An 18159-nucleotide genomic window follows, 5' to 3' on the forward strand; every position below is an offset into this window, starting at 1 on the left:
TTGCTTCATGCTTCAATTGTATCCAATATGGTCTTCGTGCAGTGCCCGATAAAACCCTCTGTCTTATGCTTTTTCTCATGTCCCCATTTTGTTTCAAATGCGTTGTGCTATTATAAATCTATCCACTCTCAACCAATTCTAACGATTTTTGGTAGAAAAAATAGGTGAATGATGAATGGCGTAAAGTATTACTAATCTTCTGTGAACAGCAAGTGCCTCATGCAAGTGATTTTTGGTAGTTGTCTGAGTTCGATCAACCTTTGCCAAACATAATCATCAAAACTTGATCCTGAACGAATCAGTGCAGATTTACAGCGTTCTTGTTCAAAACAAACTATACTTTGGCATTCCTCGACTGTAATAAATCGAGCTGCGACTTTTCAGTTGTCTGTGGCTTTACCGTCATAGGCAGAGCTGATCCATGTCATTTTTCCCGAAAAATTTTAAGGACCCCCATGATACTAAAAAAAAAATGTTCAAACACCCCCTAAAAAATTTAAAATATTAATTACACCTTCTGAAATATAAAAAAAAAAATCAAACCCCCTGAGGCCAAAAAGGTATACGCGCGATGACCGCAAATGTAGGTCTAAAATTATACTTTATTTATAATTTTTCCCTTATCACTCCAAAATATAATATTATATAATATATAATATAATAAATTTTAAAATAAAATATAAATATAATAAAATTTACTTTATATGCAAATGAATTGGGATTTCACTAGACCATTTCAGTGCAAGCAGATCATTTATAATGAAGAGGATGAGCTCTAAGAGAATGATTCAGAGTTCTTTAACTATTCAATTTCTTCACCAAGATTAACTCATTTTTTAATTATGATTGTTTGAGGGGACAAGTTTTCCGTACTGAACTTGACACAAAATACTTGAACATATAAGCAAATACTGAGGAATGGTTGCCCCATCCTCTAGACATGCTTCTGGGACACTTCCCCTTTAAATAACATATGAGCAGTGTTTACCAGCCAAACCAATAATCAATACCGTAAATTACATCGACCTTTCATATAGTGTAACATAATTTACGAATATTCCTTATGATTTGAAATTTATATATAATCCCTGATATTTAATTAAATTACATAATCCTTAAATAGAGTTTTAGAATTATAACTTTGCAGTTGATGTAACTTTTTCTTTGTAAAAATGAAAATTGTAAAAAAAATCAAACGAAATGAATGAAAATTTTAAAAACTTGTAAAAAAACTATATAAGTAAAATTATAATTCATAGTCCACATAAATATTTTAATCATTTTATTATCCAAAAAAAATGAAATAAAACCAACGAATTGAATTAATTGTTAGATTATTGCTAAAATTAGGAAATTATTGTTAATTTTTCAAATAACGAAAGATATTTACAATTATATCAAAATTCAATATAACTTGTTAATATGTAAGGTAAATTAAGTGCCAGTGCAACTCTTGGCAGCAGGAATGAGTTATGTACTATCATTTTGTCAACTTCTTCTAGTGTTTGCGGGCACCAAAATAGAGTTGGGCCAAATAATTAGAACAATGTCAAAATAAACATACAGAAAGAAAAAAATAATTCTTGGAACACATATAACCAGTTCATCAAACTATCCAAGAATGTCATAAGCCAAGTCATTTAAAAATTAAGGACTAAAAAATTCTTGTCCCATCCTTTGGACATGTTTTTGGGACATTTCCTACTTAAAATAACACATAGCAATGTCACCAGCCTGATTTATCTATAATAAATCACCAACAGTAATGAGAAAATCTGCCAGTTGCTGCGTTTACTTTTTTCGACTTACGTTATAAAATAGACCCTGGTGTTTTCCTAGTTTGAAATAAAGGTGAGAAAGCCTTATCTGTCCACTATATAAGCAACCGAAGGCTGTCTCTTGGCCTCATCAACCTCAGGTAGCTTTTCTCAATATTTCAGCCTTATCACTCAGAAATCGTTTAATCCGAAGGCAAACATTCAATGGCAATTCAAGGTTCCATTGTTGCTTCAATCTTGCTCTCGTATTTGGTGGCAGCTTGTTATGGTGCAACCTTCTCTTCTCTGCAGAATACTCTCGTTGTCACTGCTTCACCTCAAGCGGGACAAGGTACCATTACTTCATAAATATTTTTTCCTGCAATATAAAGTCATAAAGATAAGTGTACAGCAACTTTCAAGAAATTCACACATCTAGAGCTTAAAATTGAAGAATCTCTCTTTGGTCTGGAAAATTCTTGCTTGGATCAGGTTTGACAAACTCAAACCAACCAAATGGCGAGTGTTATTGCACTTTCCATTTGATTGGTATCATTTGGTCTTTGTCTAGCAGAGCAAACGCAACTTTGTTTACTTGTATAAAATTATATCAACATTGAACGTGCAGTTCTGAAAGGTGGGGAAGACAACATCACAGTGACATGGTCACTCAACAACACTTTCCCAGCTGGAACAGATTCTGACTACAAGACGGTAAAAATCAAGCTTTGCTATGCACCAATTAGCCAACAGGACCGTGCATGGAGAAAAACAGAGGAAGAGTTAAAAAGGGACAAAACCTGCCAGCACAAGATTGTTGCGAAGCCATACAGCCCTTCTACCAACACCTTCACCTGGACAGTGCAGAGAGATGTGCCGACTGCTACATATTTTATTAGGGCCTACGTGCACAACTCTGCTGATAAGGAGGTAGCCTTTGGCCAGACCACGGATTCTCACAAGGCCACCAACTTGTTCGAGGTCCAGGCGATCTCCGGCCGTCATGTCTCTCTCGACATTGCATCAGTTTGCTTCTCGGCTTTCTCCGTGGTGGCTTTGTTCGGATTCTTCTTCCTGGAAAAGAGAAAGGCCAAGGCATCCCAGAAGAGCTGATTTGATTTTGGGATAATTATTGCCATCTATTGCATGCATTAGGCTTTATGATATCTGTGTTGTGTAATAGCAAATTCTGTGTTTCATTACATGTGAACCGTCAGTGTCAAAAAGCATCCTATCAGGCTTGTCCATTAGGTGCTTGCGAATGATTTGAAACCATTGTATGATGTATAAGGTTGGATGAGAGGTTTGGGCTAAGAAGTTAAATGAACTGCAGTTCATTTACCTACCATAGTTTCCTTATCCTTGTCTCGTACTTTATTCTATATTATTTGATACAATTTCAGAGCTTTCAGGCATCAGAATGCATAGATAAAATGTGACTCCATAGCAATAGTTGCAATAGTTATGTCGGAAGGAAAGTTAGAAAACCATTAGTCAGAAAATGCAACCTTGTCATATAACAAAAAATTGTAATAAAAAACTGCAATCATCACATTTATGTCCTCAAACCAGAAGTCTCTGAGAATATTCCAAGAATCTGATCCCTAATCAGAGTAGATATCTCATCTAGCAATGTCTAGATGTTTAGCATAAATTGATATGTGAGAAGGTGCAAGGCACTTTCCTAAAGTCAATGATAATCAAGAATGTGAATGTAAATGTACCAACTATTGACCAAGAAATAAATAACAATAAATTTGAACATCTGTGTTTCATTATTTAAATCTCAACACACCTTCCGATGCTTTCACCAATTTGCAGATCCAAGCACATTCCCGTAATTATGCAGTCATCCTCCTGCTTAATTATTGTTAATAGAAAAAAGAAAAGTCAAATGCAAGGAAAATATATACATCAAAATTGATTATGTAAGGATGTAGAACAACTTGTACCTCTTGTACGGCAAAATACATTATCCAGGAATAAAATAACAGCAAAAGTCTCCAGATAAGCTGTACTTCCGAGTTCAATAGCAATATGATACTTTATGACTGCTGGATAAGCCAAGCAGCATCAGACATATAACTTATTAGAAGTAGGTATAGATGGAGGAATAAGAAATACTAGTAAACCGCACAAAAAGAATACAAGTCATAACAACTGCTGTGTTGCATGGAGAAATTTTGCTCATCTATCGTAGGTGAAAATTAAACAACAGGCAATATCTACAAATAATTCTCTTTTTTAAACTTGGAGCTGATAAAGCTGAGATATGCTAGTTGACTACAGCAGAATTTAATTGAGCAGCATCATTTACATGATTTACTAGAATCAGGTCTGATGTTCTATATAGATGAAAAGCAAGATTTTCTACGACTTGTCAATATAAGGCAGCATGGATGATGTTTCCCCATTATGTTTACACATAGAAGAAATACGTTCAGAAGAATAATGGAGAGTACAAACCAGACAACTCTAAATTGCTCAGAAAGATATCGATGTAAAATTAAAGACTAATAATGAAGTTACAAGTAAATTTTGAATGGCTTACTTTCTCAATCGACGATGACTGAGAAACATTTACAGACATCAGGAAAGTAGAATACTTACAAAAATGCAGTTTTTTTGTACTTTTCGGCATCTTGCTGAATATAATTATCCTGCACTAAAGCTAATAAGCTTTCAGAACTGACAATGTTTTCTCCTTCTAACAACTGAAAACCATTTCTTGACTCTCCAGTCTATCTGTGCCAGTGAGTAATAAACTATCAGGATAAAGATCTATATATCCAAAAGCATTGGTTCCCGGAGGGCACTCCAAGGCTGCTTCAAGAACCCGATGATGCACACCATATGAATCCACTGCATATCCATCTTTATGCGTATGCCCGGCTAGACAGACCTTTACACAATTGTACTGGTGTATCACATCCATCACTTCATCATAATTCCACAATAAGGATTCCTCTGAAGACACATGAGGGTCTAGTGGCAGATGGCAGCATATCACCACTTTCTGGTTTAGTTTTGTTGCATCCCGAAGCACATGGTCCAACCATTCCATCTGCTCTTTCCCGACAGCTCCATTGAACATAAGGAACCTTCTCTCGAGCCCTATGAGCCCATTTGGACTATTCTTATTCGTATTTGGATTTTTATCCCTGAGAACATTTAGGGCCTTCAGTGTATTTGCATGATCCTCGGGCCAGCCTATAGCACTGATATCATAGCCATCAAGGACTACAAATCGGAACTCTGGAATCGGAGAAAAATCATAATAGGCACGACCATCAGTACTCGGAATGTTCAGCAGCGGAAGTAATTTTTCACGAGGCAGATTGTAAAGACAATGGTTGCCAATCATGTGATATACAGGGCCATTAAAAGTGCTAAAGTCATTCACAATTTTCTTGATCGCAGTTAGAGATTGGTCCTTTGGGCAGAAGCCATCAACAGTGTCCCCAAAATTAATGACGAACTTGAGCTTTTGTTCGTTCCATTTCTGCACTGCTCTTTGCAACACAAGCTGGCTGTGCCGGTAATAGCGAGGAACACCAAGGAATGAGCGGCCATCCGGAATATCAGCATATTGGACATCTGATATCACTCCAAAAGAAACAAGAGGCTGCTTCCCGTGTGCATGGACAATCCCATTTGGAAAACCCATAGGGCCAAAATTTAAGTTCCTAGAAATTTAAAAGATGTATATTATAATTAATGTTTAAGTCTGCATTTATATTGACGTATTTGCAACAGAGTATGCGCTGTTATGCAACATAATAGCAGTAAGAGTCAGCAAATCCACAACCATAAGAAAGATTAGTAAAACATATTAAAAAAATTTATACTCTCTTACTCCTGTAACTTTCACCTTAAGCTATGAAGAAATGCAAAAAAGAATAAATTGAAACTAGTCTAATTATTCACTCATTAATAATTACTCAGACCGACTGAAGTAGGAAAAAGTTTACACAAAATTATCCATATACTCGCCTTTTCACTTCTCCAATACATAAATGTGAAGGATAATTGAAACAATTTGAAGTTAGCACAAAATTTCTCTTAAAATTATTAAGTTCTCTTTTTCATCAGCATTTCTCTTCATGTGGACCGGAAACTCATTGATGAAATTGTCGAGGTAATTTATGAAAGGATAGAGAGCCGGTCACAGAGGATGGATGAAGTGTCCGAGTGAATACCAGTAATGCTATTTTGACGGGTCGGCTGTGCGATGTAGTTGATTCTGTCAGAGAAATTTGAAAAGATATTGGTAGTGTAAAAGTTTTCCACGATGATAGAAATTTGGATAACCAAAACTTCAATCCAGGATCCCTCCTTGATATCAGAGAAATTCTCTCAAACCAACATCTGCTGACCTCCCTAATCTGACAGCCAAACTAGTTGCATCCTTTACCAGAAATAAGGCTATGTTTGGTTCACCAAAAACCATCTACCTTTTTGCCTCCACACTCACAGAAAAGATCAGTTTTTTACACTAAAATAAGCTGTGGGCAACCAGGGAAACAAGAATAATCAGCACTTCTTTGCATTGACTTCCTAACTTTCCCCCACATTTCGCCGAAATCAAAAGGTGATTACCCAATTTCTTGAATCAAATTACACAGTTTCAGCTGAGCACCTTCAAACTAACATTCTTCAGCTGCAACTACCCTCCATTGTTTACTGAAACCCCATAAAACCCACCCAATTAAAACGAAAGTCAAAAGAAATTCAGAATTAGAAGCAGAGATTACGAAGGAGAAAACTCCACCTACCAACCAAAAAAAAAACAATCATGACGGATTTTCAAAAGACAAAAACTTAGATATACGACTGAATACACACAAATAATCAAGAAAATCCAGAAAAATAAAGGAAGTTACATACCTTTCTGGAGAAATCTTAATGCTCCAATGATGTCCTTGATAAGAAAATGTGGAGTAGAAAGCAAAAGAGGAGTCTATATCAACCTTCGAGTAGAAAAGAAGACCGGAAAATTGGGAATTCCTGTGCATATTATTAAATTGTAATATTTGATTTAATTGCTTCCCAAGGATAATTAGACTAATAGGGATCTATTTACTGAAAAGAAACAAACTAAATATAATTTTCAAATAATAGAAAAACCAAACTTCAGGAGTTGGGGGTGTAATTTTTCCATCATTGCATTTATGAAAAGAATAATACATGCTTTTTGCTACGAGTATTTGAAATCAAACTTCAGGAGATGGGGGTGTAATTTTTCCGTCATTGCATTTATGAAAAGAATAATACATGCTTTTTGCTACGAGTATTTGAAATCTGAGTTAGAGGTTCGGTGTTTGGGTGAGCTTATAAACTCTTTAAAACATCTTATAAAATATTTGAGAGAGTTTAAAATAAAATGCTACAAAATGTAAAATAATTTTTGTATGAAAAGAGCTTATGAGCTCTAAAAATAAAAATGTTATGAGCTTATAATTTTTCTAAAAAAAATAAGAATAAGGAGTTTCTAATTTATTTTTAAGATCTTAAAAAATTTCTTCAAATGTCTTACAAAATTTGTTTTTACTAATATCTTACAAACTCTATATTTTTATTTTAGGGTAAAATGTAGACCCTCCCCCCAAGATTGGGTTGGAAAGTGTTAAATAAAGAAGGTTGGGGGGCAAAGTGTAAATAACCCCATACGTTGGGGTGTCTGCATTTTACCCTTTATTTTATCCAAACACTTAACGAACTTAATCTTCTTATAAACTCTGAAGTTTTACTTTATCAAAATACTTAACAAATTTTGTTTTAAAATAAGATCTAACATTCTTCTCTAAGTGAGTGATTTAAGGGTTATATAACGTCATACTTTTTAAAATGAGTTAATTGTAATTTATTTTTTTAAAAATATATATATTTCCTATTATCTTGAAGCCCTTATTTTACGGTTCATATTTCCTCATTTTTTTTGAAAAAAAAAAAGGAATCAAGACTATGTGCTCGTTTTTTGAAGTAAGGGCGATGAATTATTGCCGTATTGATATCCGAGCTAGTGAACAAGGCCTAAAGGGTTCGAATATGCTCCAAATATCTCCAGAGAAATACTACACCATTTCTGGCTCTGCAAATAAACTCAAAAGGCAAGAGCAGTTATCATAATTCCCAAAGCAAAATTCTGGGCGATTCATTTCCACTGAAACTGTTCTTTTTTACAGTGTTGCAGGCCAACACATCTCTTACATCCTAATAAATCTCTCAAATGAAAGGTTATTTAAATAGGGGAAGGGGAAAAAAATTAAGAAAGACACTCCCCTTACATCTAACGATCTATTGAAACCAATTAAAAACAGCAAAAATGAAAATTATTCGACTGAAATCGACCTTGAGTAACATATGGATTCTTGTCTACTAGACGGGATCTGCAGATGGAGGTCCATCGAGATCTTCCCCGTTTTTGACTTGGTTTAATACATGCTCTTGTTGGCTGCATAATTTGATCTTCTATTCCGAGTTAATGCCAAGGATCTGCTGGATCAGCTTCTCTGGCAATTGCTTGGTAGCCTGTAGAAAGCACAAATTGCATTGTTAATTACCTGAAAATTATCAAATCTCAAGATGGATGTGGAATTTGCAACATGAACCTGAAAATGTCTCATATGTAGAATTGGCTCACAACCAACATCGGCAATTAGTTTGCCGTTGGGAGTCTGCAGACTGAACCGCCCTGCTTCATATGCAGAAATATTCTCTTTGTCATGGGGCAAGCTACGGCACACTTTGAGGAGCGATTCGAGAGAGTTCATCTGACCAAGTATACAAGGAAATGAAGTGAGAAACTTACGTTTAAGTACTCCAAGTACAGAGATCTAAAATACATGTAGCAAAAGTACACTAGACATTCATCGTTCTGGACTGTGGATTAATAAGTGAATTGCTGGGCACAACCAGCAAGATATACAGTGTAGTGTTTTAATCTACTAAGATATTGTTAGGATTTACATCAACATGCAACAGAAGGTAACTGAAACAGAGAGTTCCAATATCAATTTTCAGATATTGAAAACCGAAAGCGTGATTCAAGTATAAACAGCAAAGCATGAGTTGGATTCAGCTACCTTCATGTAAGGACAAGATGCACAACCACCATGAAGAGAGCAGCCCTCTCCACTTGCAACTCCAGGAATAACAGGGAATTTCAAGAAGTCCCCTGCTTCGCCAGGGGATGAGCTTGGTGTTGTAGTTATTGACTCTGACGAGACAGGAAAGACTATCTCTACACTCACTTTAGCTCTGTCATGAGACTTGACGGAGCCCAATAGTTTGCGGACCGCAGCGACAATTGAAGTTACCATTCCTGACTCCGTTCCTAAAACAAACTGAAGATGGTCGTCAACATTTCTATCTAAAGCCTCCTGTAATCTCTCTTTGATAAAGTCCAATATATTTTGTGTGGAACCCACTACTCCCATTCCTCTTCGTTTTGCTTCCATTGCTAGGGAGAACATTTCGCCAGGAACTTCAAAGTGGGCAGTTAGAAATGCATCGCAATACATTTCATTTATTTTACCAACAACTTCATGACCAAAGAGGTGATGAACAATGCATGTTCCGTCCTGGCAAAGAAATTTAAGCCATTACAAGAGGAATGTAATTAGGCCATCATGATCTTGTGTTAGAAGAGAACATTCACCGCCTAAAATATTTATATTTTTCTCCTATTTTTGGGTTCGTGGAGGTTTCAGCCAAGTAGGGTTGAGACAAAACAAACAACTAAAGGCTCTTATACAAGAATACTTTCTTGATCCAATGGTAAATTTACCTGAAAATAGTGAAGTCGAGGTATCAAAGATTTTATAGAGTTTCTATTGTGCTTTGGATGTATTTCGGCTATTTCTTCATCACTCATTGCAGTCATCTGCCGGAACAACTCCATGATATTTGCTCCCATGTAGGTGTCAGGACCGTACCAGACATTTAAATCAGGAACTTCTGAAAATGCCTGGAAGTACAAGATGCAGTTTAAACCAACTAAAAAGAAGTTGAAGTAAAGCTAGGCCAAAAACCAAGAAATATTAATAACAAAAAGCAAGAGCATAACTGACCTGAAGGATGGTTTGCACAACGTTAGAAGAAGTACATGTTATTGTTGGAACAACTTCATGAGTATAAGCTTTGGTCTCGAGCGAGGTGTTAATGTACACGACATGTAAAGAGGGAGAAGAAACAGAAGCTGCAGCTGCAGCAAGGTAATCCATATATGCAGGACTGGCTGCAGCATCTGCCAATGAGCAACCAATGCGTTCATCTGACATCCTGTACACACCAACCTGAACAACATTCATAGTTAACATATGTGTACTAACTAATATGATATGAAGAAGGAAAAGATAAAGGCAATTTCTTAAATATGTGCAAACATGTTCGAACTGCATGTACATAAATGTGTGATCAGCGGAAACATTTATAAATTTTATTAGGTGTTTGTTAGTTACTTGGTAAATAAGTCTATGCAGTTGCTTAAGCATCAGATCAATTAAAAAAATATATATAACGAACCGAACAAAAACAACTTCAGTAAGATGTAGTACCTCCGGGAATCCAGCCTGATCAAGGATGGCACGTACATTTTCAGACATAAAATCTACACCAAGTACAGTGATGAATTTGCATCCCGCTTTAGCCATCTTGACAGCGGAATCTGCCATAACTAGTGAATCAGATATATGTATATGAGGCCAGAGCTTCTGTGCAGCAGTTAAAACGCCTTGGACCTCAGGGTCCATGTAAAAGTGTGCAACTACACCAATCTTCTTCTCCTCTAGAAAATTCACTAGCTCTTGAATTTTTACCTCATCTGGAAGCAGAAAACGAGCCTGCAATAAACTATATTGGAACTTAGGTTCTTCAATAGTCAGGATATCAACATGAGAAGATGACATACAGTAGTGAACAATATTCCCTTACTAACAATTATTTAACCCAGTCCACATTAAATGATTCTTGAAAGAATTTGAGATGACCCAGATGATATTCTCAAAGTTCAGCACTTAATTATCATCAAGACTGACACCAGACGCAGTCATGATAAACATCTATGCAAACTTTCACTGTCAATGACTTCTTCATATACTCAACAAAGCAACTCTCCTATGCTTCAATCTCATTCAACTTAATTTATTAGAATTTTGATCAAAAGCAGAGGAAAAGATAGAAAAAAATCACGTCTCCCAAGTGTTAGTTATTATATTCTTGAAAACCTAAAACCTCCACCAAACTGAACCAAGAGATGAAAGATAATATGATATATATATATATATATATATATGCAAGCTGGAGCAGAGCCCGAAAGGTTTGTAAATTGAAGCAATTCTCATTAAAATTTTCTAACAAATAATGGCTTCGATTACAACTCAACAGCATCTGAAATAGCGGTCTTCGCTCGTAATGTTCCAAATCCTACATCTGAAGTCCTAGAAAAATCAATCTACTAATTCTCTGAGACAGTAGAAAGACAGTTATTGACTAATTTGGGCACTTTCCAGACAAGTTAGTGTTTTTTATTTCACCTATTTACTTTAACAATCTTCCGTGAAAACGTTAATATAAGCTGGACAAAAAGGAATCCTTAATCATACCCCACATCACTAAATCCAAAAAAAGCAGACAAGAAAAACACAATAACTAAATTTAAGATCAAACTATACCACACAACATCAAAAGATAGAAGTTCCACCTGAGCTTCTGCATAGCTCCCTTTAGCCTGTATGCCCTCAGCACTAACAATCAATGATGGGAACGGCTCTCCACGAGGCCGCCCTTCGCGCTCTGCCACCAAAGCCTTAGTCCTCTTCTGCATACTCATCAACACATTATGCCAAGTATTCGCCCGGCTACTAGAATAACCACTCGCTTTTCTGTTCAATCCCACCACACTCAGAGCTGCCAAATCCTCTGTTTTCACAGCCAAAACCTCCTCCGGGGTGGCACCATCAAGCACCCAAACTAAGCAGGCACAAAACCCTTTGGTTATCTCCGAGTCACTGTCAGCCAAGAACCTTAATTTGTTATTATCATCCAGCTCTACATGCAGCCACACCTGAGCAGTGCACCCTGGCACGCGGCTGTCGTTGCTTTTCAATGAATCTCCCAAAGGACGGAGAAGCTCCGCATAGTGCAAAAGCCTTTTTACGCGGTCCAGCGGTACTGTCAACGACTGAAATTCTTGAATGAGGAGCTGCAGCTTTGCTCTGGTGGTGGCGGCGGCGGCGGCGGTGGAGGCCGTGAGATTACCACTTCCGGAGGTGTTGGTGTGGTGGGACGTAACAGCAGTGCAAGAAAAAGCCGTTCCTGAAATGGGTTTGAGAGGATACCAAGAATTCAGATGCGGGTTCTCCGACTGGCTGCATCTGACAATCGGCGGTGAGGCAGGCTTAGGGTTAGAAGATACACAGCTGAATTTAGGGTTCCGGGAATTGCAAAAGAAAGATGAAGAGACAGCTCCGAAGGAAAGCGCAGCAGAGTCCATCTCCTACCTTTACAACAAAGAACAAACACGGTATCTATGTTTTCTTGACGTATGCCTATAGTCCCAAGTACTTCTGATGCCGTTCGAGTTTGAATTAGGAGGGAACGGGCGCAGAAAGGAGGAAGAAGAGTTCTATCAGTGCGTGTTGTGTGTGTAAATTGGATAGGGAGAAAGGCATGAGATGCGGAGACCTGCGGAAATGCAAGGATATATGCAGGAGAAGGAGGAGGGCCTTGAGATAATGCGCGGTAGGAAAGAGCCGCCTAATCACGCGCCAAAAGAGAAAAAGTGTGTTGGGGCCAGGCCATGAAAAGAGTGGTGTTGAACAATACTTGTTTAGATTTTTTCTCAACTAATTGTATCAGACATTCCCTCTAATTACAAAATTATACTTTTTTTACCAAAAAATAAAATATAAAATTACACTTATATCCTTTTTAAAAATTCGTTCTTTATACTTGATCTTTCTTCGTTAGGGTCTAAATAAAAAATTTTGACATTTGAAAAAAAATATTACATAAATTTCTAATTCTGCCCCTTATTTAATATTCATATAATAAATTTATACTTGTAAGGAAAAATGGCATTTTTGGTGCCATAAGTTAAGCATATTTCACATTTGGTCTCATTCATTATGAAAATAGCATTTTTAGTCCCATAATTTAAAAAAATAGTACTTTTGGTACTTTGCCACTTTTTCGTCCATAATTTAACAGTATAGATCATATGCCTATTACGTGACGTTAAGTATTTTTGGTTGAAGGAAAAATTAGTCCTTCCTATAGTTGCTTATGAAAGCTCCATCTGGGCACTAATTGATTTGCTTGTGGAAGATATAATTCTTTGTACTGTTTTCATTTGACTTCCGTTTATAGAAATATGGGAAGGTTATACTTCAAATTTGTGAAAGAAGAGAGAAATCTCCCTCTTTTGCCCTAATTTATTTTCAAGATTTATTTTTTTCACTCAAATATAGTTATATTTCCCCCAAAAATAGTCCTAAGTAGGAAAATACATCAATTTTTTCTTCAGCCCAAAATACTTAACGGCCACATGCTGGATGCATGGCATACTTTGTTAAATTATAAACAATAAAAGTGGATGAGAACCAAAAGTGATAAATTTTGTAAATTACGCAATTAAAAGTGCTAATCCATAATGAATGAGACCATAAGTAAAACAGGTTTAACTTATGGGACTTAAATTTCTGGAAATATAATGATGTTAATTTCACTCCATATATTTGTCCGTTTATAAGTACAAAAAAATTATTTTAAAATATTAAATGAAGGGCAAAATAAAAAAATTATAATTCTTTTTGCTAAAGTTAGAATTTTTTGTTCAACCCATAATGGAAGAAGGTCAGGTGTAATCGAAGAATTTTCGAAGTGGATGTCAGTGTAATTTCAAAGCTACTTTAGTAGAAATGTAGTTTCACATTTTCATAGGGGGTTTAAGTATATTAATGCTTGTATTTTTAGTCTTATAATTATAGTTATTTCGCACTTCGGCCTCTAAATATTTATTAGGGTGTAAAATAGTTGATTACCTTTTTATGGAGTATTTTCAAGAGTTTCGAAAAAGTGCTTTTCAGTTTTTGGATTAAAAATATATATTTCGAAAGTGTTTGGGATGTCAATTTTTATTTCTAAAATTATTAAGAAAAATAGTTTTAAGCCAAAAGCTGGAAGTACGTGGTATGTTTTTAATTGCTTTGACTTTTTTGTAAATAAAATGAGTCGTGACAATTCAAATTACATAAGTATGATTACGTCTACCTAATGTTTGGTTTGAGTTCTAACAATTTCACATTTATGTTGTGGTTATGTTGAGTTGCATAATTAGATTGCATTTCAAGAATTTCATGTGTAGAATGAATTTTCAGATGGTTAGGACAATTGACGACTAAATGACTAGAAAATCCCAACATACTTTTCACTTTTCAATAAATTTAATAATATAATTTATATTATTTTCAATTTAACTTGCCGAATCTTAATTTTTCGACTCATTTTGTTTTTATCATATAGAAACCTTCGTAATTATTTTGTACAATATTAAAAATTACGATAAATTATAATGAATTCTCTTGTAATTTGCTTAATTAATTATGAATAAAAAATCTCAAGTGATCCCGTTATGATTTATCTTCAGAATTATATATATTTCGTATCAATCATAAAGAATAGACAAAAGTATTTATTACGTGTCTCGACTAAATCTTTTGTCATTGGCCTACTACACCTCTTCCCGACTCATCGGACGTTTAAAAGTCATGTGTAGCATTCTAAGGTTAGAAAAGAGGACAACGACCTAACTTGTTTTTTTATCACTTTATTTTTTAACGTGTTATAATTCAAATTATTGTAAAATTGACAGCTCAAATTTGATTTGGACCACGTGTATATTTGTTTTTCAATTTTTTTAATTAAAATAGCTTTAGTATAACAATTACATTATAGTTGCCAAGTGATTATTTCTCTGTATTAATGGCGAAAATAAAATTTAAAAAAAAAAAAAACCAAAAGGACCCTTGCAATTGTTGATTGCCATTCTTTTGGCCTTCTAAAGATATACCATAGTCCAAATGGAAAGTGATACAATAGTGCGAATTTATAGTACTTAATTATGACTTGGAATAACTAAAACTATGTGTAAATTTAAATATAGGGATAATTATATTTACACTCCTAACTTATACTTTATTTATATAAATTATTCATATATTTTTACGTAATTACAAAAATCATCCCTAACAGTAAAAAAATAAAGATGATTTGTATATGACGTTGACGTTTTTGGGGATGTAAATGTAATTTTTTTAAAAATAGGTGTGATTTGTATAAATAACGTCAGTATTTTTGGTGGGTATATTTCAGAAGACAAGAATAGTTTGTGAAAATAAACTATATGCAAAGAGGTGTACTACGAAAACAAAACCCTACATCAAGTGGTTACGGGTTCGTGTTTTATCAATATGTACGTATTAGTCTATTTTGATAGTAGTTGCTAGTTTTTTATAATAATAATAATAATATGATTAGTTATACATATCTGATATCGATAATGGGCGTATAATGATTATTGATAATTGAAATACATGATGTAATTATAATTAATTTATTTAAAAGTGATAATTTAAAGAATATGTGGGGCCAAATTGTAAATTCTAAAAGTAGCATTGGCCTACAAGGCGGTGGGGAATCACTATTAACTGTACTGGGTGTCAGTCTCACCAACCAACTGCTTTTCTCTGCTCACTCATTCTATCTATAACTGTAATAATGCTTTTATTAGCTAAATCTTCCCCTTTTTGGAGTCAACAGATTTAGTGTCTTTATCTCTGTCAGACTGTTGAAAATTACAGTCATTTTAGAATTTTTTTTGCTTGTTTATTTTTTTTAATAAATAGTGATAATTACATTTTATTATTAAAATTTAGTATAATTACATGTAGTTTCTTTATAATTTGAAAAAATATATCTAATATTCATTAAATTTACTTTCATTTAACAAATAAATCCGTCAATTAGTGAAAGTTTTACTAAATTTCTTGATATTAAAAAAGGGATAAAAATTTATATTTACCTCGACTGACTTATTACTTTTGTTTGTGTCAAACAAAATTTTTATGATCAAATTACTCTTGTATATATTCACATGTTAATGTCTAATTTAATGATAAAAAATTTGTTTGGTATGAAATAATACAATAATAAACCAATCAACGATAAATATTATTTCATACAAAAAATTTTGTTTTGGAATATCAACAAAAGTGAATTTTTGAAATCTCAAAAATATTAGATATAATTTTTTAAATTATTAAAAATATACGTATAATTATACAAAATTTGGAAAAAAAAATTATAATTATTCTTAAAAAATATGATTTCGGCCGAGCCCAGAGCATAATTATTTATTGTATAGACTACAACCCGGAGTTAATTAATTTTTTATTATTAAAATTTTTTTTATGTTATTATAATTTTTTTAAATATATAATAAAAATATTGAAATCGCGACTCGTCAATAAAATATAGGGAAAAAATTGCAAAAGTGGGAAAGTCGGGATATAAAATCCCGACTCCAAGTCAGGATTTAAAATCCCAACTCCAAGTTGGGATTTAAAATCCCGATTTGGGTATTTTCCTTTTTTTTTGTTTAAATAAATTTATATAATTTAATTTATATATAATAATTTTAACAACATACTAAAATTCAAAAATTAATAAAATTAATATTGCATTAACTTAAAAAATTAAAAAAAAGGGTACAAATGTAATAGTTATTTATTTTGTACAATTGTAAAAAATTACAATGAATTATACAATTACAAATATAAAAAATGTCCACCCGTTCCACAATTCCGTCTGTGGCGTTGACGCCGAGGTCTTCTTATTTCCTCGCCCACATTTTGAATTGGCTCATTTTGTGCCTCATTTTCATCACCATCGAACCGACTTGATGTTGTTGCGGAACTTGACTCCACATTGTCACGATATGCACCAAATGATGGAAATGGAATTGGTGAAATATTATATCCTTGTGTATATGGTTGATTAATACCAAGACCAAGGTCAAGAGAATAATCTTGTGTTTGGTTTGACATATATGGAGTCGATTGAAACCAATCACTTTGAGATGGTTGAGGCATGTAATAATTTTGAGGCGGTTGAGGCGTAATAATCTTGAGGTGGATATACTATAGCAGGACCAGCTATATCCACCCCAATATCATGATGTTCAACTGAATCAGTTGACATTCGGCTAGAACTTCTTCTTTGCCTGTGAGATTCTGTGGGAGCATCATCGGATAGAGAAGCAGTTTGTTGTGGCTGTTGGGTTATAGCTTCCTTGATAATATGTAACCCATGTTCAAATCTATCCACCAATTGACTATATCCTTCAATATTTGATGGTCTAGATCGACATAAAGTTTCAAGGGCATTCACCTCATTTGCCTGAAAAGTGTAGAAAAATAATGAGTTTTCTGTTGTTAAAAAAAATATAAAATAAAATATGTAATATTATATAATAACGTACCACAACTTGCAACATAGGTGCTTCTCCAGGTTGGTACCCGCTTTCCACACGTCTATCAGTAGATGACGACACGAAATTTCTTGTTATGTTGTAGTACCATTCCCAATAACCTCGTTCTGTTCCCCTTCTATTGGAAATGAGTGGCCTATATACAACCGTGTCATATCGTCTTTGTCATCTAGTACTATATTGCATGTGTTGCAGGTACGCCCGCGTGATTTTTACGGAAAATCTGATAGAGGCTCATATCCCGTGTATCCATCGAGTCTGGTACATTTTGCCTCATCCCGAATTGGCGAACAACCCGTTGGGGACGATGCATTTCAATTATTGCGTAGAATATCAATGGAACGGATGACCTCCACAACTGGGGGTTCAATTCATCGGCGTAAACCATAATGACATCCGAGTCCATGTCATACGGCTGCCACATGAACTGTAATAAATACAAAGATGTAAATTAATATGAATTTAATTCACGGTATAAATATACGAATAGTATTAAAAATAAGTTACCTGATCCGCCTGCATCTCATCCAATATTTCTCGTATGACTCGGATAGTTCCCCGTACTGTAGTGGTGAAAGTGTGCTGACAATTCCAAGTAGCACCATATGGTGTTGCTGGGAGCCAGCAATTGTTGTTCATTTGGACTTGGCTCATAAATAGACTTTGGACACCAAGTCCAGGACAAAGTGGCGTAATCCGTGACCATGCCCAAATCTGCACGAACAATACAAATATGTGTTATTAATCAATATTAATAGCAAAAAAAATGTGTAAGAGTTTTTAAGTCAATTTTACCTGTAGCAATTGCAGCGCCCTACCAATTATCGCTTTGCCTTTGTGCTGGCATTGCAT

At 34.6% G+C, this 18159-nt stretch overlaps 4 protein-coding genes across 14 annotated transcripts; 1 reads left to right on the top strand and 3 right to left on the bottom strand.

Annotated features, from left to right (window-relative positions):
- Window positions 1-1569: 1569 nt before the first annotated feature.
- On the bottom strand, window positions 1570-6798 carry LOC105157296 (manganese-dependent ADP-ribose/CDP-alcohol diphosphatase). 11 transcript variants are annotated; one of them, XM_088878899.1, is made up of 6 exons: window positions 6645-6798; window positions 4368-5443; window positions 3710-3808; window positions 3553-3614; window positions 2558-2831; window positions 1570-2136 (listed from the first exon to the last, which is right to left on the bottom strand). In XM_088878899.1, the coding sequence occupies exons 1-2, from the start codon at window positions 6770-6772 to the stop codon at window positions 4465-4467; spliced, it is 1107 nt and encodes a 368-aa protein (XP_088735025.1). In that variant the 5' UTR covers window positions 6773-6798; the 3' UTR covers window positions 1570-2136; window positions 2558-2831; window positions 3553-3614; window positions 3710-3808; window positions 4368-4464. The 11 variants fall into 11 exon arrangements, with proteins under 11 accessions (XP_088735025.1, XP_088735026.1, XP_088735023.1 ...); XM_088878900.1 differs by having other exon boundaries at window positions 3553-3617; XM_088878897.1 differs by having other exon boundaries at window positions 3710-3811.
- Window positions 1973-3102, top strand: WR3 (nitrate transmembrane transporter). The gene is made up of 2 exons (XM_020692684.2): window positions 1973-2109; window positions 2386-3102. The coding sequence occupies exons 1-2, from the start codon at window positions 1983-1985 to the stop codon at window positions 2868-2870; spliced, it is 612 nt and encodes a 203-aa protein (XP_020548343.1). The 5' UTR covers window positions 1973-1982; the 3' UTR covers window positions 2871-3102.
- A 1079-nt stretch (window positions 6799-7877) lies between the features above and the next one.
- QS (quinolinate synthase) lies at window positions 7878-12564 on the bottom strand. The gene is made up of 7 exons (XM_011073677.3): window positions 11461-12564; window positions 10316-10600; window positions 9830-10054; window positions 9547-9726; window positions 8843-9340; window positions 8369-8530; window positions 7878-8288 (listed from the first exon to the last, which is right to left on the bottom strand). Exons 1-7 carry the CDS (start codon window positions 12250-12252, stop codon window positions 8229-8231), a joined length of 2202 nt encoding a protein of 733 aa, XP_011071979.1. The 5' UTR covers window positions 12253-12564; the 3' UTR covers window positions 7878-8228.
- A 4918-nt stretch (window positions 12565-17482) lies between these two features.
- LOC105157474 (serine/threonine-protein phosphatase 7 long form homolog) lies at window positions 17483-18159 on the bottom strand. The gene is made up of 3 exons (XM_011073879.1): window positions 18103-18159; window positions 17815-18021; window positions 17483-17734 (listed from the first exon to the last, which is right to left on the bottom strand). The coding sequence occupies exons 1-3, from the start codon at window positions 18157-18159 to the stop codon at window positions 17483-17485; spliced, it is 516 nt and encodes a 171-aa protein (XP_011072181.1).

This window comes from Sesamum indicum, linkage group LG3 (assembly GCF_026168435.1).
Source record: "Sesamum indicum cultivar Baizhima isolate 11 linkage group LG3, ASM2616843v1, whole genome shotgun sequence".
NCBI lineage: Eukaryota > Viridiplantae > Streptophyta > Magnoliopsida > Lamiales > Pedaliaceae > Sesamum > Sesamum indicum.